This window comes from Chelonoidis abingdonii, chromosome 2 (assembly GCF_003597395.2).
Source record: "Chelonoidis abingdonii isolate Lonesome George chromosome 2, CheloAbing_2.0, whole genome shotgun sequence".
Lineage (NCBI taxonomy): Eukaryota > Metazoa > Chordata > Testudines > Testudinidae > Chelonoidis > Chelonoidis abingdonii.
The window spans coordinates 120,481,173-120,508,076 of NC_133770.1; the positions used below are offsets into that span (position 1 = coordinate 120,481,173).

The 26,904-nt window shown below is 48.2% G+C and overlaps 1 protein-coding gene and 1 long non-coding RNA gene across 3 annotated transcripts in view; one reads left to right on the forward strand and one right to left on the reverse strand.

The window, feature by feature from the left end:
• The window catches only part of LOC142046342 (uncharacterized), a 934,987-nt gene that overhangs the window by 493,096 nt on the left and 414,987 nt on the right, over positions 1-26,904 (reverse strand). The gene's annotated exons all lie outside the window — the stretch shown is intronic.
• Positions 1-26,904, forward strand: part of TGFBR1 (transforming growth factor beta receptor 1) — a 99,929-nt gene that overhangs the window by 60,554 nt on the left and 12,471 nt on the right. For both annotated transcript variants that reach the window (XR_012655260.1, XM_032787132.2), the window contains exon 6: positions 6,975-7,131. Coding sequence is in view for 1 of the 2 variants with exons in the window: in XM_032787132.2 (XP_032643023.1) it covers positions 6,975-7,131 (157 nt within the window). In the remaining variant the exon portion in view is untranslated. The remainder of the gene's footprint in view (positions 1-6,974; positions 7,132-26,904) is intronic.

The following is a 26,904-nucleotide window of genomic DNA, read 5'->3' on the forward strand; positions in this document are numbered from 1 at the left end:
TTGGTGGATCACCTCAGCAAGTACTTAGTTGAAAATCCTAAATGGTCCTGAAAAACAAAGTAGTGCAGATATTCAACAAATAGGGGTTCCCCAACATAGATTTGTTTGCAACCAAGAAAACAAAATGTCACTTCTGCTCCAGGGCCAGCCAGAACCCAGGATCAGTAATGCATGTATTCTTGTTTCCCTGTGATCTAGAAGTACTGTATGATTATTAGCATTATCAGAAAGTGGAAATATAACCGACTGGAATGAATGATAGCCCTGGGATGGCTTGGCAATATTCATTCTTTGATCTTCTAACCCTATCACTACAACCTCCAATTACTTTATTGTTGCTCAAGGACAGTCTCTGAATCATGACTAAATTGTGCACCCTGATCTTCAGTCTCCATCTCAATGTGGATGATGAGTGTCTAACTGCATTGGAGAGTGTGTGTTCACATAGTGTCCAAAATGTCCTCACTAGCAGCAAGAGTCAAAAGTAGAACCACTTTAATGGCTAAGCGGAAAAAATGTTCCACTTGCACCCATCAGTCTCCAGTCAAAGTACAGGTCCAAGTTATGTTAAAATAAGGCTGGAGGGTTTTGTTTTGTTTTAATCTCACCTGAAGTCATCTCTTGCATTCACCCTCCTCTCCAGGCGTGTTCAATATTCTCCCATCCCATGGTAAAAATATTTTTTTAAAAGGCCTCATAAGGGTTTACTCACTAACAGGAATCTCTTCTTTCCTGGGACATCAATTTAGTATTCACAGGATTTGTGGGCCTGCCATTTGAGCCATTAACTTTGTGATCTCTCTTTTACTTACCACCTAAGATAACTTTTCCAGTTGTAATAACAGTGGGAGGGAGAGTGGGAGAGCTGCAAGCTTCAGTAGCCGGACCTCCGCCTTCTGCCCCCTCCCCCGTTACTGTTCAGGGCAAGTGTTCCTGTATTTCCCCTCCATGGTCCACCAATGGCACCCACTCTAAGCTCCCAGCTAATCAGCTGTCACCTCTTGGCTAGAGATCCATGTCATTCTCTGTCTTGACCAGGGCTTTTTCCCAGTTGTTCAGTTTTCTGCATACACTGTAATATCCTCATAAGCCAGACTACGTGCTAGCATCTGCACTCTGTTTTCTCTTCAAAAGCTATGAACAGCTGTAATTACCACCCAGCACTTTCTAAGCAAACATATTTATTCCACATAAAAGCTTTGCAGAGAAACTGTTTATCTTCCTCCCCTGCCCCCCAAAAAAACCCCAACAAGCCTATACATGTGATAAAATAGTTTACCAGTGATCATCCCTGTGCCTCACCCCCTGCAACTCCATCAAGGGCTTGGATCAATATCAGTCCTTCCAATCCTTCTGCAAGAATTGCTTCCCCTCCTCCTGGGACAGAACTTTCTGTCCACTTGTTGGATCAGAAAGAAGGCCCTGAGTCAGTTTAAACTCAAGGTATTTATCCAAGAGTCCTTTCCTTCTCTGGTCTCTGGAGAATCCAGTTGAGCTAGTGCATGTGAACCTGTCCAGGTGATGGTACTTCTCTGGAGGTGTTACAAAGTGAATGAATTTGCCTAATCTCACTCTCTGCTGTTCTTAGTTACTGTGGGAGCTGTAGTCACCCTCCCCCATGGAATTACATATAATCTATGGCCCACAATGATACATAAACTTACTTAGTAAGATCTCACAAAAATATTGTGGGGAAATTTTCGTGTCACATGCTCATATACAATTTTTTTTGTTTGTTGTTTTTTACAAGAATAAGGTCTCATTAAGTCCCTCACCCCAGATTTTTATCAAAAGTGGTCTTGAATTCTACCTAAACCAGGATCATACATTTACCAATGTTCTTCCAAAACGACATGCTTTCAGGGATGATAGCTGCACTCACTGGATATTTGTAGGGCATTTTCTTTTTAAATAGACAGGACAAAACTGAAAGAGATCTCACTAAGACTCTTTGTAGCTTATGCAGTGAGAATGAGAAGCCAGGCAGTAACACCATAAAGAATTTCCAGCTGGATCACTGCTTTCATCAGGATTTGTTATGACCTAGCAAAGGTGACATCACCAGCAAGGATTACTGTGCAGTCTGCTAGGGCTCAAGCTACTTCTGTGGCTTTTCTTAGCAATGATCAAGTCAAAGACTTTTGTAAAGGAACAGCTCAGTCTTTGGTACACGTTTGCTCAACATTATGCCATCACTGAAGCATCCAGAGCTGATGCAAACTTTGGTAAGACAGTTCAAATAGATTCTGATTTTTCCACCACTAAAAGTGTACTGGTTGGGGCAGGCATCTGCAGTGGAATATATGTACAAACACTCAAAGAAATGGTTACTTACCTGTAAAGTAGTTTGTGGTTCAAGATGTGTTGTGTACCCACATTCTATGTCACACATTACATTGCTGCTACTGCAGTCTAGTATCACCAAGGTTCCAGTGCAAAGGAACTGGATGGGGAGAATTGTTGAGGTGACCCTTCCCTTTATTCTTTCAACTAGAGGCATGAGGACACTAAGGGTTCATGCACCTCCCCGGTGGATACTGCTGACCGAAAGTCTCCAGCTCAAGTGCGCGGGGTGCATGCTAACCTTCAGTGCATGAAATAAAACTAATAAAATATTCAAAAATGTCAATACCATATTGTCAGGGTCTCTTTCCCACTTTGAACTTTAGCGTCCAGAAAGTGGGGACCTGCCTGTTTCCTTCTAAGCTTAATTCCTAGCTTAGATCTTATCACACTGCCACCAACCCAAAATATAGTGTTTGGGTACACTCCCTGTCCCCCAAAACCTTCCCTGGGGAACCCAAGACCCAAACCCCTTGGGCCTTAAAACAAAGGGAAATAAACCATTCCCCTCTCCTTCCTTCCTCCCAGATTTTCCCCTCCCTGGGTTACACTGGGGAATCACTGTGATTCAAACTCCTTGAATCTTAAAACAGAGAGGAAATTCACCTTCCTCTGCTTCTCTCCCCTCCCAGACCTTTCTCCCTGAGAGAGAGAGACACTGATTCCCAATCCTTGGATCCTAACCCAGAGAGAAATTAATCTTTCCCTCCCCTTCTTTCCTCTTTCTCACCAATCCCTCCTGAGTTCAGACCAGTCCCCTTGGGTCATTACACAGGATAAAAACATCAATAGGCTTCTTAAGAAGCTTAATTAAAGAAAGAAACAGTAACAATTATCTCTGTAAAATCAAGATGGAAAAACGTTTACAGGGCGGTCTCAGCTTCACTAGATAGAGGGACCCCCTCCCAGCCCAAGTATAAGTTACAGCAAACGAAGTGAAATATCCTTCCAGCAAAATACACATGGTGCAAATAAAGGGAAACAAACACAATCTAATTCCGCTTTCTACTATTACTGTACTATTCTGAAACCTGAGAGACTGTTCAGTAAAGATGTAGAGAAATTGGTTACTGTCTGGCTTCTTTTGAATCCCAAGAGAGAACCAAGAACATAGACAACAAGCACAAACAAGACTTCCTCCACCCAAGATTTGAAAGTGTCTTGTCTCCCGATTGGTCCTTTGGTCAGGTGTCAGCCAGGTTCACTGAGCTTGTTAACCTTTTACAGGTAAAAGAGACATTAACCCTTAACTATCTGTTTATGACACATATGTAACAGATCTGAGTGGAATTCTCTCATAACAAAAAAATTTTTTTATATGCCAAAATGCTATAGACCTGTGACTCAAGTCTCAAAACATAAGAGTTTACTTTAAAATGTTCTTTATTTTGAGAGAGATTAGCTGCAGTACCTACTTGTCAGAAAAACAAGAAAAGAAAGAATAAGTTACTCTGGAAACATTTTATTTCTTTTTATTTGGAGAGAATATTCTTAGCAGCAAAAGGAGCTGATTTTTCAGTATTTGGTAGGGAGTTGGATTTTTCATAAGTCCTAGAACATTCTTCAGATATTTTATTGAACACAGACTGTGACTTATGCCTTGTATCCTAAGGAAAACACAAAATCCTGAAATTGTATTTCAGACTGGTCTCCATTTCTTTTCACTCCTAATTAACACTTCCATTATAAGTGTTATGTGTATAACGCATTCCATAAGTGCAGAAAAGAAAAAATATCTTCATAAGAGAATAGCAGAGCAGTGTGGCTTTGGTATTGGGAAAATTGTTCAACACTAGTTTCTCCCTCTACAGTAGTGGTGGGCAATCTGTGGCCTGTGGGCCATATGCAGCCCATTAGGGTAATCTGGCAAGCCATGAGACAGTTTGTTTACATTGACTGTCCTCAGGCATAGCTGCCCGCAGCTCCCAGCAACCACGGCTCATCATTCCCGGCCAATGGGAGCTATGGGAAGCGGCGACCAGCACATCTCTGCGACCCATGCCGCTTCCTATGGCTCCCATTGGCTGGGAATGGTAAACTGCAGCCACTGGAAGCTCCGGGAACCCATGCCTGTGGACAGTCAATGTAACAAACTGTCTTGCAGCCTGCCAGCAGATTACCCTGATGGGCCGTGTGCGGCCCATGATCCACAGGTTGCCTACCACTGCTCTACAGACACTGTCTGATCTATAAGGGCTTATCTACACAGAGAGACTCAGGAAAGTTATTACAATTTAAAGGTGTGAAGTTAAATTACATTGTTTCATAGAGTTTAAGGCCAGAGGAAACATTAGATCTTCTTGTCTGACCTTCTGTGTCTGCTCAATGGTCTGTGAAGGGATGTTGGATGGGATGGGAACTGAGTTACTGCAGAGAATTCTTTCCTGAGTGCTGGCTGGTGAGTCTTGCCCACATGCTCAGGGTTTAGCTGATCGCCATATTTGGGGTCGGGAAGGAATTTTCCTCCAGGGCGGATTGGCAGGGGCCCTGGAGGTTTTTCCCCTTCCTCTGCAGCGTGGGGCATGGGTCACTTGCTGGTGGATTCTCTGCAGCTTGAGGTCTTCAAACCACAATTTTGAGGACTTCAATAACTCAGTCATGGGTTAGGGGTTGTTATAAAAGTGGATGGGTAGGGTTCTGTGGCCTGCTTTGTGCAGGAGGTCAGACTAGATGATCATATTGGTCCCTTATGACCTACGAGTCTATGAGTCTATCACAGCTCATTAATTTTTGCCCAGGTACCCCTTTATTAAGCCCAAAGACTTTAGTCTAGTCTAACTAAAGCATTTAATCCTCAAGAGGCTAACCTACTTGCCTTAGAAAAAACAGAAGAGACCAATGAGGCTTCATATAAGTGAAGATAGTTCTGCAGAATATTGGTCCTGCTGTAAGCTTGGCAGCTACGGGCTAAACATAGGCACTACCCAAAGGGAATTGTTTTAGGTAAATATTTGTACTGGTGTTTATCATGTTTTGAAGATAGAGAAGTTGCAAACTGGTGTCTTACCAAAAAAATCCAATCCAACCTAATCTCTCTCTCTCTTCCATGAAAATTACTTATGTAGAAGGCTTCCCCTGAAATTTCAACAAAATGTTGTATTCCAGAATTTGATCAGTGTTTAGTCTTGGTTGTGCCACTGAGTTGCTGTGTGGCCTTGAGCAAGTTATTCCTCAGCCTTAGTTTTCATATTTGTAAAATGTGATTGATTATTTACTGTATCAGCCTCGATGGTTATATAGTAAAGATTGATTGATTGTAATGCTTTTTGAATGCGTAAAGTGCTTTAAAATAAGTGATCAGAATTCACAGAAAAGAATGATTTGGATGTCGTCATTATCTTGGGACTTCTATAGGTTTATAAGCTTATTTAAACTGATGGAAAAATTTGAAGGTTTAGAAGGAATCTTGCTCTGGGACATGCTTGCAGGGACCCTTGGTTCTTTTTGCTTTCCTCTGTAGCACTGAGCAAGTAAAGTACCTTAGGATCATGCAGACATATATCTCACAAGATCAGTTTCCTTTAACTGCAGGTTGGGACTTGTCTACATGAACATTTTAGTTCACTCCAAGCTGGGGTTTGCTTCTGCCATGCACTAGCAGTGCATGTCAACCAGGTCCACATGGACAAGCAGTTCATTAGTGTGGTTTCATCTGTTTCCATTTCAGAGCAGGGTAGATTAAAGCACGCTAACTGTTCATCAGCAAGGTTCATACAGACAGTTCAGTGTGTGGCTGACTAGACTGAGGTAGATTCACACCATAGCTTAACACAAAGTAAATTATCATGTAAACAAGCCTCTACAGGCATTGGTAGACGACAGTTCTTCCCTTCAATAGTTTCTTTCATTTTAAAAAGATATCTATTAAGTATGCTTGGATGAACATTGAAATTATTTGTGGGGTTCGTGGTAAACAAATGCTTCTGCTTTGAAACTAAATTATAAGTAATGTCATTCCAAAGGATAATCTTTGCTCAAAGTTATAAGTAGTTAAACACAGGAGTTTAGAATGAAAGTGCTGTCTCAACACTTCTGTTATCATATAATATTATGGTAGTACCTAGAAGGCACAATTGTGTGAAAAAAATTGTTGCTACACCAAAGACATTAGCTTATTACACCATTTTTGTTATGCATTAGTTGCTCAATTCATATGAATAGTCTTTCCAAAACAACCTCCAGTGATGTTCAGTATAATGTATTGTTCTGTTTACTCAACTATTGTTTTGTAGTCACAACTGTACAAAGATGGGAAATTGTGACTTTAGCTAATACTTCCCCCCCTTCAGCTGTAGAGAAATCACTGCTAAATTCCTAGAATATAGTGATCATATTAACCTACAGATTTCACGTATGTAGTTCACTGCTGTTCTACCAATATACTACATCCTTCTGTTTCCTTCAAGAAGGTTTAAATGAAACTTACATTTTTAACTCTATATCAGCTCTTCACATTATACATAAATATGTGATACTTTGATTCATAACCTCAAAATCTTGAACTCCTCACCCAGGTGAGAATATGTAGTAGAGGATTTCTGAAACATTCTCTAGTTAGCAGTAAGGATTTGTTTTGGGACATTCGCCTCTTCTAACCTTTTTTCTTTTTTTTTCTCTCCCCTCTTATGCAGGAAAACCAGCCATTGCTCACAGAGACTTGAAATCAAAAAATATATTGGTAAAAAAGAATGGAACATGTTGTATTGCAGATTTAGGACTGGCAGTGAGACATGATTCAGCTACAGATACAATAGATATTGCCCCAAACCACAGAGTGGGAACAAAAAGGTAAAATCATTAACATACTTACCAAATTATTTTTCTTACAAAATGTGTTTTCCCCTCCTTTCTGTGTAAGAGATTGGTAGTCATGGGTCTGAATGGCAGTATGAAGAATAGCCTACAAAATTGTCTGCGGCAGCCAGGGCTTGCCCTACATCCATCCTTTCCTGTCAGTTAGTCAATGGAACTACTCCATGCTTAAGAAGCTTGCTCAATCTGGGTCTCAGTGGGTCTATAGCACTGCAAAAATTTGTGCAAATGGTACTGGGTATTGGGAGTTCAGATAATGGTATAGAGAATACACTTATAAAGTTTATGGATGATATAATGCTGGGAGGGGTTGCAAGTGCTTTGAAGGATAGGATTAAAATTCAAAATAATCTGGACAAACTGGCGAAATGGTATGAAGTAAATAGGATGAAATTCAATAAGGACAAAGGCAGAGTACTCTACTTAGGAAGGAACAATCAATTGCGCGCACACAAAATGGGAAATGAGTGCCTAGGAGGGAGTATGCGGAAAGGGGTCTAGGAGTTATAGCGGGTCACAAGCTAAATATGAGTTAACAGTGTAACACTGTTGTGCATGCAAAAAAAAAAAATTGAACATAATTCTGGGATGTATTAGGAAGAGTGTGGTAAGCAAGACATGAGAAGTAAGCCTTCCACTCTACTTCACGCTGATAAGGCCTCAGCTGGAGCATTGTGCCCAGTTCTGGGTGCCACATTTCAGAAAGATGTGGACAAATTGGAGAAAGTCCAGATGAGAACAACAAAAATGGTTAAAGGTCTAGAAAACATGACGTATGATGGAAGGTTGAAAAAATTGGGTTTGTTTAGTTTGGAAAAGAGAAGACTGAGGGAGGATGTGATAGTTTTCAAGTACATAAAAGGTTATTACAAGGAGGAAGGTGAAAAATGGTTCTTGTTAACCTCTGAGGATAGAACAAGAAGCAATGGGCTTAAATTGTAGCAAGGGAGGTTTAGGTTGGACATTAGGAAAAACTTCCTGTCAGGGTAGTTAAGCACTTTAACAAATTGCCTAAGGAAGCTGTGAAATCTCCCATCATTGGAGGTTTCTAAGACAAGATTAGACAAACAACTGTCAGGAATCTTCTAGTGATTACATAGTCCTGCCTTGAATGCCGGAGACTGGACTAGATGACATATTGAGGTCCCTTCCAGTCCTACACTTCTGTGATTATATTCCCAGCTAACTGGCTTCTTGTGTGAATTACAGTCACAAAGCCTTCTATTGTATAATGATACAACCTCCATCCAGTCTGTTTATCATATACATGAGTTATTTTAGATGAATCAGTAAGGGTATATAGGGTAATATATGAAAGATGGAAATAGAAAGTTGGTGCCTGGCATCAGCCTGAAGTATGTAATATAGTTATCTGACCAAATATAGGAAGTGAATGGTGCAGAGTAGAATGGTGCAGAGTAGGGTATCTAGTCTATAACATGATGTTGGACAGATACCTTGTGAGGGGAAATATGGAAAGTTGCCTGTATCGAATATCATGAGGTTGGAAAAGGCAATGGTCTCTAGCCTCTGATTAGGGAGTAGGTTTGAAATGTATAGGGTAGCATGTGCGCTCTCTTCCTTTAGGAACTCACCTCCCAGGTTGGGAAACTGGGTTTACTTTCTTTAAAAAGTATGCACTTAATAGTGACCTCACTCCATTTCTCTTTGGCTGCATCTATGCAGTTAAACTCCTTTTTTTTTTCAGTCATAATTCACCTTTGCTGCAACACTGTTCCATTTTGTATTTACCTGTGACACTCTTGATTACCTTTTCCAGACCTGAAGAGGAACATAGTGTAGCTCAAAAGCTTTTCCCTTTCACTAGCAGAATTTGGGCCAATAAAATATTACCTCACCTTCCTTGTTTGTCTCGTATCCTGAGACCAACATGGTTACAGTGCTGCAAACAGAATTGGAGACAGGCCAATTAAGCCCTACTCTTTGCTACAGTTGCCCTCATTGTTAATGATGCTGGGGCTATTCTAATTCTGAATTACAGCTTTGTTCCTTATCCGGCCTAAAACTTTAGTAGCATGTTATCAACTCTATCCAGTTCAACATTAATTTCTACTCCTGAGAACCACAGAAGAGCCACACAAAGTTAATTCTATATTTTACTAAGACTGACCTGGCATAAATTCAGGTTTATCCCATCACTGTTATACAGGTTTCCAGACTGAAAGCACCCAACTTCCAGCGCATATCTTATTGTTGCTATTCTTCTTTCAGAAATCTTTATTACTGTTTCATTCCTCCATTCCCCCTTGAATGAAGGCTATTTTTTTCTTGTTTATAATATTCCTTTGAATATGCACTTTCAGAGGCCTTCAGGATTAGGGATCTATTTTTTAATTTCTTACTCTCTAGATTAGAAAACTACTTCAGGGAAAGAAATTTACGCTGGTGCAGGACTTTGCTCTATTTAATCCTGGTCCTGGGTAAAAAGTACTGCTAGATGGAATCGCCAGTGGTGAGGGGCAGGTGGTCATGAGACTGTCACTACAGGTGGTTATGAACAGTTCTGATATGGCTACAGGGTTGATGCCCACAGCCATCATTGTGTGATGAGCCTTGTGGCTCCAGGCATGACATGCAAAATACAGGACGCAATAGAGGACCTGCTGTTTTGAGGGAATTAAGCCCTTCATCCAGAGAACAGAGTAAGTGCTCCATTCTCTCAAGGACTTAACAGCCACATTACAGAGCCTGAAGATTTACCAGTTTCTTATAGAGAACCTTACAAATGCAAACCCCAGTAAAAGCAAAGGATTTCTCCTTACTCCTGGATCGACTGCCAGAATACCAACATTAGAAGAAAACTAGGTGAGTGGATGCTAGTCATCTGCCTCCTTGACTAATCCAGCTCTCTGGCTCAGCAAATTTGATTGTTGTGTTAAGAGCCACAATGGAGCTGACCTGTTGGCAGTGCTTATCTTCAGGAACTGCCTTGTCCCATTCCACCAGGCTTGGGCAGCTATGACAATGAACAAATGGGTATTGGACATCACTGTTCAAGGCTACCCTGTACCGTTCCATTCACTGCCCCCTTCCCTGCCAGCTGCTCTTCCGGGGCCCTTCTCACAAGAGACTTACAAACAGAAGTGATTTCATTGCTTCATCTAGGGGCCATAGAAGAGGTACTGTGGGAATACAGGGGAAGAATCTTCTACTCCCAATTCTTCCTTTTATCCTCAAAAAGAATTGATGTGGGGAGTTTCTTCCTCCCTTCTAGCTTAGACCTGAGGAGACTCAGTGAATTCGTTGCCACAGATTAAAATGAAATGGAGGCAAGCCATACCATTCTAAGTCTCCAGGATCGTGAATAGTTCACGGTTTTCGACTTGCAGGATGTGTACTTCTGCATAGCCATCCACCCAGGCCTCAGGAAGTACTTAATTTTCACAGTGCAGCCCAACCATTACCAATACAAGGTGCTGCTGTTATTCACCATGGCACCAAGAGTCTTCACAAAATGCATAGCAGTAATAGCAGCACAGCTCAGAAAAGGCATTCACATCAGCCCTTACCTGGATGATTGGCTGAGCAAAGGCAGATCCCAATAAGAGGGTGCAGAATACCTCATGTTACACCGTCTCCCTATTTTCTCAGGGGGGCCTCCTGGTGAACTGTAGAAAAAGTCTTATTCCCTCATTGACAGTAGAGCTTATAGAGTCCTGATCAAATCTGGGGAGGTATGCGTTCACCAATCCAAAGACAGATTCCTGTCAATGCAAGCAGTGGTGCACCAAATACAGATCCGGTGATGACCATGCAGATAAACTTGCTGTTGCTAGGCTTCATTACTGACCACACCAGTTCTGACTTAGTTGGTCTGTCCTTCAGCAAAATGCCAGATGAATGCGTAGTGGTGATTCCACCTCTTGTAGCAGGTCTGAGCTGGTGAAAGGAATCCGAAAACATGTGGGGGAAGAGTACCGTTCTCTACCCTCTTCTCAACAAGAAGGTTAATCATGGATGCTTCAGGTACAGTTTTGGGGAGCCCATTCTTACTCCTGAGGGAATTCTGCACCACTGTGCATGCGCAGAATTTATGTCCACTGCAGATTTCTTTGCTTCCCCGCAGAAAAATGACTTTCTGACGGGGATGCAAAGGTAAGCCACAAGAGCGGTCATGCAACTCTCCCCAGCAGTATGTTTCAGGGGCCAGGGCAGCTGGCAGAGAGGTAAATCACTGTGGGGCAGGAGATGGGACTGGGGAAGATCCAGCAGCTGATCATACCCTGTACTAAGATCAGCTGCTAGTCCTGACTGGGCTGGGAGGATGTAACTTCCTCTTCGAGAGAGAGATGTCCCTGTGGGTGCTCCACTTTAGGTGTCCGTGCACCCCTGCGCCTTTGATCGGAGATTTTTTGCAGCAGTACTCCTACCGGCCACGCATGCTTAGAACCTGTCACTCATTCTGAGTGTGTTACTAGAGAGCATGCCCGGCCAGTACCCTCAGTTCCTTCTCTACCGCCCCCGGCTTGAGACGGAGCTCAGCAGACTCCTTAGTATTTTCTTTCTTTATCTTAAAATTCCTGTAGTTAGCTAGTTTTTCTCTGTTACTTACCTTAGTTAGTGTTACCTACCTTTTCCTACTAGTTAAAATTTCTCTTGTTCTGTCAGCGCTTCAAATATACCTGGCTCCACAGGCTTTAAGCGCTGCTCTTCTTGTAAGGACGCTATCCCTCTTTCGGATGGGCACTCCAAGTGTATAAAATTCTTGGGGGAGACCCATATTCCTCTAAAATGCCCCCAAGTTAAGCTCTAGAGCTAGGAAGGACAGGGAGTTAAAACTTCTTTTACTTCAAAATCCCTGCTATCTATCTCAGACCCTGGCTCGGACTCTGCCTCCAGACCCAGCTCTAACCCTTTACAAAAAAAAAAAAACCCAAAGAAGTCAGCCAAAAGAGAGCTTACAAGCAACAGGAAGCTTCGCGGGTAAACCTTCTCTGGTCAGCTCGTTAGTTTCCTTACCAGCTCATCAGTTTCCCCGCCTGAGTGTTTGAGGAGCGGGGCTCCTCTGGTACCACGCTAAACCCGCCTGTGCTTTCGGCGGCAGCGCAAGGCTCTGGTGCCGAGGCGACAGGCTTTCAGTTAGGTGCCACAATCGAGGCAGGCATCGGCACCGTGATGAATGCGGCGCCACGCTGAACCCACCGGTGCTTTCGGCGGCAGCGGGGGGCTCTGGTGCCAAGGCGACAGGCTTTCAGTTGCCTGCCTTGAATGTGGCACCTATCGGCACCGCAATGAATGCGGCACCGACAACTCAGGCACCGACGGAGGCACTGCAGCCTGCTATTAATAGCACAGCACGGCCTGCGGCACTGGCATCACGACCGCTACTTGGCACGGCGCCAAGATTACAAACTCGGGTGCCAGCCTGGTTTTCCTCATGGGATCTCTATCTGCCTTTACCTACGACTGCCCCACCGTTACAAATTACCCACTCAAGTGACCTCCTAGTGTCACATACACTACAATCGCCCTTTGTTGGGGATGGCTTCTCTATACAAATGACTCAGGGTCCGAGCAGCCTTCCTCCAGTGAGCAGGACTCTGAACTACAGGCTGCTGTGCCAGTGCAATCTGAATTCTACCCTCACAGTCCTGTCCCTCTCGAACACAGGAAAACTGTCCCACACCAACCTCAAGATCCCACCTCCTGGGGTGTTAACCCCGGGATGGCACCTGCTATGCCTTTTCCACCACCGTGGCAGTATTGGGCTCCGTGGCCATCTTTCCCTCAGCAGCACGTCCGCTACTCTACTCGCACTAGACGCGAACGTCAAAATCCTATGACGCACTTGGCGGCACCCTCCCATCTTCAGGATCAATTAACTCCAGCTCCTGACCCAGTATTACCTCACGTACCAACTGATCCAATACCTGAGGAGGCATTACTTCCTTCCCCTCCACTGCCATCAGATGATTTTTCAAAACTCCAAGATCTCTTCAAAAGGGTCCAGTGGTGGGGGGGATCCAGGTGTGGGTGAGAGGGTTCTGTGTGGGGTAATGTGGGTGCGGGCGGCTCAGTGGGGGATCTCTGTGTGTGCATGCACGTCCGTGTGTGAGAGAGATCTGGATGCACAGGGGCTTGTTGGCGGGTTCTCGATGCAACAGTAATGGGACTCTGCAGGGGGGTCAGGTGAAGGTGGTTCAGGCTCGTGGGGCAGTCTGGTGCGGGGGAAAGAGCTTGGCTAGGGTATATGGTGTGGAGGCTCATGTGTGAGGGGTCAGATGCAGCTGTTAGGACTTGGTGGGGATCCGGGAGCTTGGCAGGATGGTCCAGGTGCAGAGAGAGTGAGGTTCATCTGGGCAAGGGGCTTGCTGGAAGGGTCTGGTTATGAGGGGGTCTGGATCACACAGGGTTGGCTGGATTGGGGAGCAGCTCCTTTAAAGGGATCCCTCCCTGTAGCTGAGGCGCAATGGGTGCAGGAAGCAGTGAAGGGAGTTTGCAGAGTTTCCTTCTGCTGAGCGAAAAATCTGGGGTGGGTGGACCTGCCCTTGGATGTTGTGCAAAGGAAGGGGAGCTTACTCACCTTGTGGCAGTAACTGACGTTCTTCGAAGATGAGTGTCCCTGTGGGTGCTCCACTTTAGGTGTCGGTGCGCCCCTGGCCTTTGATTGGAGATTTTTTGCAGCAGTACTCCTACGGCCCGCATGCTTAAACCTGTCCTCATTCTGAGTGTGTTACTAGAGAGCATGCGCGGCCAGTACCTCAGTTCCTTCTCTACAACGGAGGCTACCCCAACTCCGAAGTAGAGGGGAGGAGGGTGGCAGTGGAGCACCCACAGGGACACTCATTCGAGAACGTCAGTACTGCACAAGGGGAGTAATCTCTCTTCTTCTTCAAGAGATTCCCTGTGGGTGCTCCATCCTTTAGGTGACTTCAAGCAGTGTATCTCAAGGAGGTAGGGACTTCGGATCTCGTGCAGGATGCGTAAGCAATACTGCCTGCCTAATCGAGTGTCAGAGAGGGCCGTATAGTGAGTATGACTATGGCCACGCACATACATAAGGGTAGTCTCATTAGGTAGATGCTGATGGTGGCAAGAAGGTGAAGCACCAGTGGAAGAATGTGTCCTGATCAATCTAGAATGGGGTGTAATGATGGTCGTACACGTTCCATAATACAGAGATGTGTTGCCTCGACTCATAGAGGATGAACGTTCGCAGCTCTGAGCAGAGATAGCACTAGCATGCCCTTGGACAACGGTTCCGACAGGTCCGAACAATAAGACAAACGATCCAGGCGAGCCTCAGAAGAGTCGTGTGTTCTGTCCCAGATAAAAGGACAAGGTGCTACGCACACTCAGTGTGTGTGCACGCAGCCTCAGCTCAAGGAAGTGTTAAGTCGCTTGCGTGGTGGTTTGGGATAAAAAGGGATTAGTAAACTGTTGGTAACATGTATGGTTCATTGAGGTGAAAAAGAGCATGAACTTTTGAAAGAAATTTTTTGGATGTAAACGCGCAGAACACTCTGTCCTGAAGAAGAGGGCACATGGTGGATCCGCCGCAAGAGCTGCTATCTCGCCGCCCGTCTGGCGGAGGTAATGGCCACCAAAAGGGCTGTTTTCATTGAGAGGTGCAAAGGGAGCAGGTGGCTAAGCGCTCAAAGGGTTGTGAGTTAAACAGGACAATACTAGGTGAAGATCCCATGGAGGGGTGACTTAACATCTGGATATGGGTTTGGCGCCCTTCAGGAAACCTGGGTGACGGGATGAAGCGGTGGCTCAATGTCTGGTAGAGGATTGAGGAGAGCGCTGCCGGCACCGCGGCCGTTTGTGTGCCCAGGAGGAGTGCGCTTCTGGCACTGCGGCCGTTGCAGTGCTGAGGAGGAGCACGCTGCTGGCACCATGGCCATTTGCGGTGCCCAGGGGAGTGCACTGCTGCACTGCGACCCATTTGCGGTGCCAAGGGGACAGGAGCGACAAGGACCTTCCTGACATGGAGGTCGGGTCCCTGCCTCCAGTGCTCTGTGAGAGCTGTGGCTGAGGCATCAGAAAAGTGAGGCACTGCTTTGGTGTTGTCGCACAAGAGGGTAGGGATCTTCCCGAGGACCTCCTCCTTGTTAAAGTCTCTCCTGTGAGACTGTTCTGCTTCTTGCCTCCGCTCCAGGGAGGGGTAAAGCACGCTGCCCACCAGTTCTGATCTGCTGGGGCGCCTGTGGAGTGGGTTTGACCTTCCCATCTCCGAAAGCGTCTGCCTTAGCTCGTCGCAGTGGTGTTCATCACGCCTGGGAGTTAAACAGCTGATATCTGGATGTGGTTTGCAAGGCACCAATTCCAGAGTTTTCATGGTCTCTGAACAAAGAGTGGAACGAGCCCCTCCTTGTCTGTTGACGTAGAACATGCAGGCAATTGTTGTCTGTTATTATGTGCACATGCTGATTCTTGATTAGTGGGAGAAGCACAGCAACATTCCGGATAGCCGAAGTTCTAGAACTTTTATGGCGGGAGGTCTCGAGATGTGAGACCATAGCCCGTGTACTTGTGGTGAGAGATATGGCCCCCCAGCCAATGAGGGATGCGTCGGTGTCATCATCACAGTTGGTGGAGTCTGAGGAAGGGGACTCCAGAACAGAGGTTGTCAGGGACTGTCCACCGTATGACAGAGTCCTGACCCAGTAAGGTATGGTCAATGATTTGTTTATTGAGTCACGCTTGTTTGTAAACCGTGGTCAGCCAAGCTTGGAAGCACCTCATGTGGAGACATGCATTCTGGACCACGAAGTGCACGGGCCATGTGCTCCAGTAGTTGGAGGCAGTCACTCGGGCGGCGACCGAGGGCTGCTGTGAAGCCTTGCAGCCAGCAGTTGTATAGTATTGACACGGTCGGGTGGAAGGGATGCCCATCCGGTTCTGGAGTCGAGGCTCTGCTTCTATAAAGCCAGGCGTTGGGTAGGAATTAATGTGGATTTGTTTCTCATTTATTTGCAGGCCCAGGGATTGAAAGCACTCGATGGTGATTTTTATGAAGCGAGGGCCTCGGCATGTGTGGAGCCTTGAGAAGGCAATCGTCCAGTAAGGAAATATATAACCCCTTGTTCCGGAGGATAGGCCCTGCACTACGGTAGAAGTTTGGAGAAAACTCGTAGGGGCAGTGGAAAGGGCAAAATGTAGAACTCTGTATTGTAATGCGTTCGAGCCAAAGGTTAAAAAACGAGAAACCGGTGGATAGTGACGTGTAAATAGGGCGTCTTGTAAGTCAAGGGCTGAAAACCAATCGCCCTGCTGCAGGGCCATGGAATTATGGTGGTGAAGAAACCATTGAACTTTGTTCTTTGATTTTGAAATTGTTGAGTCTGCTGAGGTCGAAGGATCGGTCGCCATCCTCTAGTTTTCTTCTGTGTTAGGAAATAAGTGAAACAGAATCCTTTCCCCTTGTGGCATTTGGGCACGAGTTCGAATTAGCACCGCAGGTGAAGAAGATGTTGTACTTCTTGCTGATGTGTGCTCGTGAAAAGGGTGTCCCTGAAGAGGGATGGGGAGGGTGGATGGGTGCGGAGTAAGGGAGAGGAAGGGATGGGAATACCCGGATGTTGATGCCTCTAGAACCCACGTGTCGGTGCGTAATGTATTCTGCCATTGGTGTAAAATGGCTGTAGTGATGTCCAAAGACAGTTGTGAGCAGTACATGCACCGGACTAGGGGCGACGTTTTCGAGACCCTCGACCAAAGGTTCAAATTTGTTTTATTTTGAGGGAAGTTGGGGTAATCCCGGAAGAACTGGGGCGGACCGGCTGTATCTGGACCTCTGGCTTGGCGTTGTTGTTGTTGTTGGATCCTGACGCTCCCGGAAATGCTGAGTATTATGAAGGGGTAGCGCGGCGGTGGTAAGGTTGATATCTGACGTCTCCTCTGTTGTTAGGGTCTGGATACCTAAGGATCGCAGAGGTTGCCCCTTGATCCTTCATTGAAGTGCAGCAGGTGGAAGCAAAGAGTTTATAACCATCAAAAGGAAGATCCTCTATGGTGCTCTGAACTTCGCTGAGAAAAAGGAGAGAAAGCCAGGAACCTCGGTGCATGACGGCCGCTGTAGTGGGATCTTGCTGCAGTATTGTCTGAATCCAAAGTGCTTAAGAGCCGTGGCAGGATATTGATTTGGCCCTCGGAAAAATTAAGCTTAAACTGTTGTTTCTTGTTGTCTGGATGTGTTCAATTAAAGTGCATGAACTTATATATAAGTTGTTATGGTTGTACTTTGCTAGAATTGCGGTAAACTGGCAATTCGAATTTGCAACGTTGAAGAGGCATATTACCTTACGACCCAGCAGGTCTAAGCGTTTGCCTTCTTCTGTTGGTTGGAGGTATGCGGAATACTGTTTGTTTCACTGATTGCGCAGTCCACTACCAAGAGCTTTGGGCCCAGGATGTGATGAAAAGGAATTCAGAGCCCTTCGAGGAATGAGTATTCCGGTTGCCTGTTTGCAGGTTAGGCTGGCTTAGTGTGGCTAGAGTCTGCAGATGGATTTAGCACGGTCCAGAAAGGCTGAGTTAATTGGTCAGTACTTCTCCAAATCGATTCTAAGCTCATTGGCAAGCGCATGCTCTCTAGTAACACACTCAGAATGAGTGACAGGTTCTAAGCATGCGTGGCCGGTAGGAGTACTGCTGCAAAAAATCTCCAATCAAAGGCGCAGGGGCGCACCGACACCTAAAGTGGAGCACCCACAGGGACACTCATCTCGAAGAACGTCAGTTACTGCACAAGGTGAGTAAGCTCCCCTTCCTTTGCACAACATCCAAGGGCAGGTCCAACCCACCCCCAGATTTTTCGCTCAGCAGAAGGAAACTCTGCAAACTCCCTTCACTGCTTCCTGCACCCATTGCGCCTCAGCTACAGGGGAAGGGATCCCTTTAAAGGAGCTGCTCCCCAATCCAGCCAACCCCTGTGGATCCAGACCCCCTCATAACCAGACCCTTCCAGCAAGCCCCCTTGCCCAGATGAACCTCACTCTCTCTGCACCTGGACCATCCTGCCAAGCTCCCCGGATCCCCACCAAGTCCTAACCAGCTGCATCTGGACCCCCCAACTGAGCCCTCCACACCCATATACCCTAGCCAAGCTCTTTCCCCCGCACCAGACTGCCCCCACTGAGCCTGAACCACCTTCACCTGGACCCCCCTGCAGAGTCCCATTACTGTTGCATCGAGAACCCGCCAACAAGCCCCTGTGCATCCAGATCTCTCTCACACACGGACGTGCATGCACACACAGAGATCCCCCACTGAGCCGCCCGCACCCACATTACCCCACACAGAACCCTCTCAACCCACACCTGGATCCCCCCCACACTTGGATCTTATCTTGCTGAGCCTGCCTACCTACACCTGGTGCACCAGGAACAGAGGGGCAGGACCCTCAGGTGTTTCTAGGGCAGGCCCAGTCCTTGTGCTATGTCAGGGTTGGGTGCAGCTTCACTTCTGAGAGTCGGTTTCCTGGGTGGAGCTGCGCAGTGATCTCCCACCTCTGTGTAGATACTGGCCTGTGCTCCCCAATGCCATGCTGGAGCCTCCACATTTATTTGACAAAATTTGCAGAATTTTAAAATATTGTGTAGAATTTTTTTTGGTGAAGAATGCCCTCTAGCGTAACACATACAAGGCACTTGTACCTGGTAGGACATCAGTGTGTTAGTGCTCAGAGTCATCAGGCTAGGCTCCATTACGTTTTATTTCTGTGCTTCAAAACTTCACAGTTTAGCTCCTGATGAACAACACCTTGGATGCACTACATAAATAGGCAGAGAGGCACATGCTCATCTTAACTGTGTGTGGAGTCCTTAAACTCTGGACATGGTGCCACCAACACAGTATAACACCAGTGGCCCTTGACCTCCTGAGCATCAGCAACAATGTGGTGGGCTCTCTGAGCAGTCAGTCACCACTTAAAAATGGTTGCTGTGGAAGTCTATTATAGAGCTGATCATCATACATTGGGGAACCACAGTGATAGACCTGTTTACCACTGATGTAAAATCCAAGTGCTAGAACTTTTTTGCTTCTATATGATCCCAGGTTGTTACTTGGCTCCTTGATTCTGCAGTGGTCTGAAGGCAGCTTACATGCCTTTCTGCAAGTTTCCTTTATCCCTAAGATGACTTCCAAAATTAGGAGACATGGCCATACTCATTCTTGCAGCTTTGTACTGACTGAGGAGTTTTGATTCTGACCTACTACATGTGTCCATCTAGTACAACTCCCAGAATACCTAAACCTGTTCTCGCAACACAATGGCCAGATAGTTCATCTAGCCCGAAGTTGATGTACCTGATGGTCCAACTGTTTGGCTGGTTGAATCACCAAAATCCTGATTCCGAGGAGGAAAACGTTCTCAAGAAGAACTTATTTATTGAAGTTGAAGCGATTCTCTATTTTCTGGGCCACTTAGCATTGTCTGGACCTGGTCCAGGCCTGGGTACCTCAGATCCTCTACTACTTACTGCCCTTGAAAAGACATGCCTCTCATTCAGCTCTGTTACATTGTACCTTGTACAATTTCACATTGCCAGATACCTGTACAGTTGTGCTCCCCTTCCATGGTACATACTTATCCACTGGTCAGAAGAACCTACTTTTGTCTGGGACTATGATCTAGTACTTTTTAGACTCCTGATGTCTCTGTTGGAATCTGACTGCTTCCTGCACCACCCTACTCTGAAGACAATCTTGTTGATGGCCATTAGTTCAGCCAAGAGTGAACGACCTTCAGGCACTTATAGCCAAATCCTACATACTGCATTCCACAGAGAAAAGGTGATGCTGAGATCATGTCCAAAGTTCATTCCTAACATGGTCTGTTATCTCAACCAGTCAGTCAACTTGCTTGTCTTCTTTCCAAAGATACACTTGGCACAGAGAGAAAAAGTAAATTCAGTAAATGCACCTGGGACTTTGCTTTATGTTGACAGGACCAAATCGTTCAGACACTTGTCCTGGCTATTTATAGCCATAGCTGTGTGTTCTAAAAGTTAAGCCAACGACCCCACAGAAGATATTGAAATGGATAACTCAGTGTATCTTGCTGTTACTATTTGGCTGGTGTACCTCTCCCGCTGCAAATTAAGGCACTTCACCAGAACTCAAGCAATTATCCTCTGCCTGTTTAAAAATGTCAATTTGAGATTTCCAAGGAGGTGACATGGAGTAACTCTTACCCTTTGTCAAGCATTATGCATTGGATTTAGCTGCCAGAATAGATGGCAAGTATGGGAAAGCAGTACTTTTAGTACTGTTGAAATGATGCAGCTGATATTCCTCATTCCCGCCATCCTGAGGGGCTATTACTTGCCAGTCACCTAGGAGGATCCACACTGGCGCATACTGTACCTATAAGTGTGGTTCTTCTTCGAGTGCTTGCTCATATCCATTCTAGTAGGTGTGCGCGTGCTGCGTGCACGTTCGTCGGATACTTTTTACCCTAGCAACACTAGGTGGGCCTGGCGCCCGATGCACCTGCGTCATGGCAGCTGATATATAGCCCTGCCGCCCAACCGCTCCTCAGTCTCGTTACCGCCGTGTCGGTCGGTGGAACTGTGGACTCAGCTTATCTGTTCTCACACCTCCGACATTCATTCTGTCTCTTGAATTGATATCAGTTGTAATTTAAAATAGTTAGTAGATTAGTTTGTGGTAAATTTAGTTTAAGGATCGCGGTTTAGCCTCCCTACCCTGGCATCGGCCCATTCCCAGGTCGCCGGTCAAACCGGCGTGGCCTTCGCGCCGCCAGAGATCCCACGGCGATCCCAGACTGGTCTAAAGTTCTGGGCGCTCCACTGACGCAAGTAATAATTCAAGGCTGGTAGCCCACCCGGAAGAGAGCGTTCGCCTAAACAGTTACTACAGGTAGCAGCACTCATCCATCCGCCTCGGCACCGCCAGCGGCATGGCCTGGGAACAAGCACCTCCTCGCACGCACTCTCTTGCACGCAAAAAGACTCCCACCTCTCCCCGCTTCGAACTCTGGTCCATCGCTCCCGCTCTCCGAAAGCAAGAAGCGTAAGCCTCCTGCGGCCGCTACAAAAACCACCGCATCAGAGCGCCTTGCCGTAAACAGAACCGCCCGGCATCCGACTCCTCCCGTGCATCGAGGTCTGATCCCGCAATGCGAAGTTTGTTCGGCCTGACACCGTCGAGCCGGTGCTTGTTGGCTCCCCGGACGGTGCCTGCGGTTGAGCTTCATTGGCCCTTCAACCTCCGAGACCATTCTCCCGCACGGACTTATTGTATGAACGTAGCCCGACGCCGGCCTCGACCTCCCCCGCATCGCCGGCGGGTCCCCACAATCTCAGGCAACCGCTCCTGAAGACCTCTTCCCCGGCACCGTGGAACGTTCCAGATCGAGGTCTTCGCACTGCTCTCGGTCTCACCATCGCTCCGGACCTGTGGCGGCTCGCAGTCCGGTACCGTTCCCCTTCAGTACCATGGACTTCTCGCGACCGGGCTCACGGTCCCGATCTGCCGTCGGCGGCTACCGGCGCTGCTCGCTAATCGCGCACCTGCCAGCACCGCACCGCAGAGACCGGCCCGGCATGGAGCGCCCCGGAACGATCGAGCTCCACAGCATCCGCACGTCGGACCCGATCGCGCACGGCGGCCCCGCAACGGCCGATCTCCCAGCACCGAGCTGGTAGAGTCCCGGCAGTCACGCACCGGCGGACTCCAACTACGGTCCCCCGCACAACGTGCACGTGACTCAACCTGCCGAGAGACTCGGTCCCCACGTCGGCACCACGTGGCCGAAACCCCACCAGTCGTCTCTCCATGCGGCACTCGGCGTCTAGTGGGATGAGTCTCAAGGCCCGTCAAGCAAGTGCCCTTGGGACTCCGTGGGCATACCAGGCAAGCAGTGCACCACAGTCCTTCCACCGCGCGCCGGTGGCTCCCTGTGACTGGCAGAGGCACCCTGCGAGGTCCCACGGTGGCAGACACCGGCGGACACTGATTGAACAGGCGTACGCTCACCCGGATCAAGCCGCAGATCCCCGACCGCCAAGATTCCCTTTCAAGAACCCGCGCCTTTGGTCCTGGGAGTCTCGTCTTCTTTCCGGACTAGCTGGTGGCGGAATCACCACATCAACAGGCCACGCTATGACCTCTAGGGCGCCCAGCGACCTTCTACGCGGGGTTGCTCTGCACATACACCTGCCATGGATGGAAGCCCCGAGGTGACGACCCGGTGTTCTCACTATCCTCTCAGGAGCCCCAGCCCGCCGCGCTCCCTTAAATCGTACCATCCAGGCACGACCGACTACCACTGGCAAGACCCGCTTCGTGCTGTCACGGCAAAGGTGAGCGCAAATACATGGTCGCATGCCCTCCCACAGGACGAGTGATCCTGTATGCTCATCCTCCGTGCTCGTTGTGCTCCGTCACAACGCAGCGAGCGCGGCCACGGTCAGACACTGCCCCAAGTCTATGAGGCAGGCAAATGGACCTTTGGCAGGAAGAATTTACCTGCTGGGGCCTCACGCCGAATCCAATCCAACAAGGCCACTGAGCCGTACAGTTTTAACACTTGGGAATCAGGTGGAAAATTTAACTGAGCTCCTCCCACAGGACCTCCAAAGAGTCTTCGGCGCCTCACTGCAGAGGGTAAAAGGTGCCTCACGTCTCCTTTCAGGTCTTATGCGGCCAAGACTCCGGAGCTAGAACGCTCGCATCTAGGGTTCGCTATGAGCGCGCTATTTCATGGGCTTCATAGCGGCCTGCTACACCCGAGGTCCAAACCCTATACAGGACCACCCCCTTTAACGGCCAGGGTCTCTTCTTCTCAAAAAGACGGACCCTCGCCTCCAAAGTCTAAAGACAATCGCGTCATAATGCTCGCTGGGATCAAATGCCGCGAACGCAAAGACGGCCTTTCGTCCTCCAGCCCCGGACGGTTCAACCCGCACCGGCCTGAGTAAACTTTTCAGCCGCACGAGGCAAGGACCTCTCAGGTAACGCCAGTCTTGCCCTCAAGGGGAACAGCTCCGGGTCTACCGGCAAACCACCTGCGGGACCGAGAAAGCCCAGCTTTTGAAGTCCGCTCGCCGAGCGAACCGTATCTTGATTCCTCCCAGGATCCTAGGTTTCCCCCAACCGCCTCGCGCTCTTCTTCCCTGCTTTGGTCCCAGCTAGACATCAACCTGTGTCTCACAGCACGGTGACAGGTGGCTACCGCGCCACGTTCTTCGACCCCGCTCCCACCCTCCCCTCCTCGCCCTCTTTGCAGCACCGCTCTCACGAGAACTCCCCTACAGGAAAGTTCTTCAAAGCTCTCGCGTGGGAGCCATAGAGGACTGTCCAGAGCCCTATGAAAGGCAGAGGGTTCTATTCGCAGGTACTTCCTTGATCCCAAGCGAGCGGCCTTCGTCCCACTCTGGCCTCGAGTCTGAACAAATAGAGTCTCAGGAGCTCAAGTTCCGCATGGGAGCCTGGAAACACATTCCTTCCCTCGATCCCGGAGATTGGTAAACGCTGCCCCTCTCCTGACGATGAGGGACCAATTCAATATTGGCCGATCTTACCCCCTACAGAGCGTTTCTCTCTTCTTCGTAGGTGAATCTCGTCGTCACTAGCCAGTTTTCAGTCTGCCCCTTCGGCTCTCCCGCCCCTCGAGTTTTTGACCAAGTGTATGCATAGTCAGAGCGCCTATGCCTCTCGTCGTCGTCAATCCATTTCGCCTCTCTCTGACGACTGATGATCGAGGACTTCTGAGCCAAGGTACCGGGCATTATAGTTCATCAAGAGATCTGTTCTCTAGTCGTCGACTTGATCATCACACTCGCACCATCCTACCCAACCGAACCACTCAGAAATTCAGGAGCATGCTGGACCAATCGAGCAACAGCCAGCTTACCTCCCAACGGTTCAGAGCTGATAAGTGTTCTCTCGTGCAGCGGTTCCATGCTTCCCACTACCACGCCCGTACCCGTCCTCATGCCTCTTCAGCATGGCCTGCGTGCACCTTTGTCACCAAGCACCCGCTGAGGCTTAAAACGATTGCGCCCTCTACACTCTCGGCTCGCTTCAGTTCGGCACGAAGGGAGCCCTGACATGGAAGTCACAATACCGCTTCACGTGCTGGCTCCGCCTCAACTGAGTGCTGGACTCCCGCCCAGGTGCGCCGTCGACGTTTCAATTCTGACTCAAACCATCGTACCCTGACGACGGATGCTTTCCTGCTCTGGATGCGCGCAACCTGGCCATCTGCAGCACCCAAGGGCTTTGGTGCTACCAGAGCTCCAACCCACATCATCCGGAAGCTAAGGCGTCCGCTGGCATCCAGGCACTTTTCGCGAGCACTACAGGGCGTTGGTTGTCCATTTTCACGGAAACACGCCGCCATTTTATTATATCAAACAAACAGTAGACACGCTCTTCCCCCTTTGCAAGAGCTCTGAACCTTGGGGAATTCTGCATAGCCTCAGTCGATCGACTGATAGCCTTCTTCCTCCCAGGGTCCGGAATACTCTAGCGGACCACTATCAGCATCGTTCCGACACACAATGGTCCATCCGTCGGACGTCCTGTTCCCTGTCTCCCGGAAGGTTTGTGGTGGCCTTTTCTTCCCCAGATAGACCTTTTCGCTCTCCAAGACAACAGGAATGTCAGATGTTCGCTCCCACAGGGCGCGGCTCCCTTCGGACCTTTCTCATTTCCTGACAATGGGGGGGGGGGGGGGGGGCGGGGCGTTCGTATGCGTTTCCCCGTTCCCGTAGTCACGGCCCCCCCCCCGGCCCTTCCAACAACACTGGCCCGCGACCCCCATAAGGCCCAGGGGAAATTTGGGAAAAAAAAAAAAAAAAACAATTCCCCCCGGAATGCTCGGCATGGCGGGCAGTCATTGACACATCTGCTCAACTTCCCCGGCGCCTCCAATCACTAACTCTCTACCCGGACTTATTAACACATGATTCGGCAGCTCGTCACAGACCTCCCGTCCTACACCTGACAGCATGGCTCCTGTCTGGTTGAACGATCGACCTCGGTTCAGCTGTCAACAGTCCTTTAGTAGCAAGAACCGTTCTAACTCGCGGCCCACTCGTAAACTCGCGAGTGGATGATTTCTCATTCCTGGTGTGCAGGATTCCATGGTCACCGACTGCCTTCCATCTTGTATCTTGGCATCTACTTGTCTTATCTTCAACGCCAGGCCAGCCCCTCTTCATAGGGTCATCAGCGGCAATCTCCACCTTCATCTTGGGAGTCCTACTTCCACGTTCACACCCCATTGTTTTTTCCAGGTTACTAAACGAGATTGGGAAGACTCCCGCCGGTAGCCTCCTCCCCTACTGGACTGAACCTGTATTTCTCTAGACTCATGGGGCCTCCTTTGGAGCCGTACGACTGCCCTTACTATATGATCTGTCATGGAAGAGCTCCTTGCCTGTAGCTTTTATCCATCTGCCAGACGAGTATCCGACTCCGGCGCTAGTTCGAACCCTACATCCATCTTCTACAAAGATAAGGTGCAGCTTGAACGACAACCAGCCTCCTCCGAAGGTCGTTCACCTATTCCACTCTTCCACCCAAGATATCTCCGCCGTGTAGTGTTTTTTTTTTTCCGCCGTTTTTTTGTCTTTCTTTCCCGAAGCCGCCCCTTAAGCTGCCGCCGCCAGCACTCAACACCTTAGATTCCCGCCGGGCCCTGCATTCTACATCCGCAGAATAAAGCCTTCAGACCTCGCTCAGTTATTCCATAGCAGTGCAGAGCTGATGAAAGCTCCCGTATTTTTTTGATTTTGTTGTTGATTATTTTTCTGCCTTGTTGCGCTCCCAGATGACTTCATCATGGGTACTCTCGTGTACGCCGACGCGACTACCGGAAATTGGCGTTCAACCGTTTTCTCCTCCCCCGCATGTCGCATCACGCCCATTCTACTCGGCGCTCAGTGCCTCGCTGCTTCCGGCCCAATCCCCATCCAGACAATGCGGCGGCACCTGGTCGCCGTGCACACTTTACATCGCACTATCGCTGGTTACCAATCTCAAGACGATGCCGGCCTCATACCAAGCAGTCTTGCTTTCTGGCCAACCGTCCTCACCTCAGACCCACCGCTAGGTAATGGCTGGAATTCATCTACTTGACTGATAGAGCAAGCACTCGAAGACTGAAAACAAGCGTCACTTCACCTTTGTAACCTGGTTTCTTTCGATGATTTTTGCTCATAATCCCATTCCACACCCGCTCCACCTTCCCGACTCTGCGTGAGTCAAGTACCGGCAAGTAAGAACTGAGGACGTGGCCGGCCACAGGCTATAATATCAGCCCCATGACTGATAGGGCGCGCCACTCCAGGGCGCCAGCGTCCGGCCCACCTAGCTGTTGCTAGGTAAGTATCCTACAAACGTGCATGCGGCTGCCCCCGACGCTACTATAAGGAAAGCCAACACATCTCGAAGAACAACAGTTACAAAGGTGAATAACCTTGTTTTCTTTGACATGTCAGTGTGACTCCTATGATCCAACCTCCATCCCTTCTTTTTAGAGTCCTCTGCTACTATGGGCTTCAGATTGGCCCTGATCCTCCGTTGCATTCTGCTCTATATACCCTCATGTGGCCTCAATGAATATCAGTATGCAAAAAAATCAGATCTTGCGTGTGAGGCACATGTGAACCTACAGTCGATCCACGCTGACCACAGCACCTCGAAGAACCAATTACTGTATGGCTAGAAACATTTTTTCAATTCTCTGGCAGTCCCCAGCCATGTTTCCCTCCAACACAGCCCACAGGGTTTTAGCATCTCTTGCCT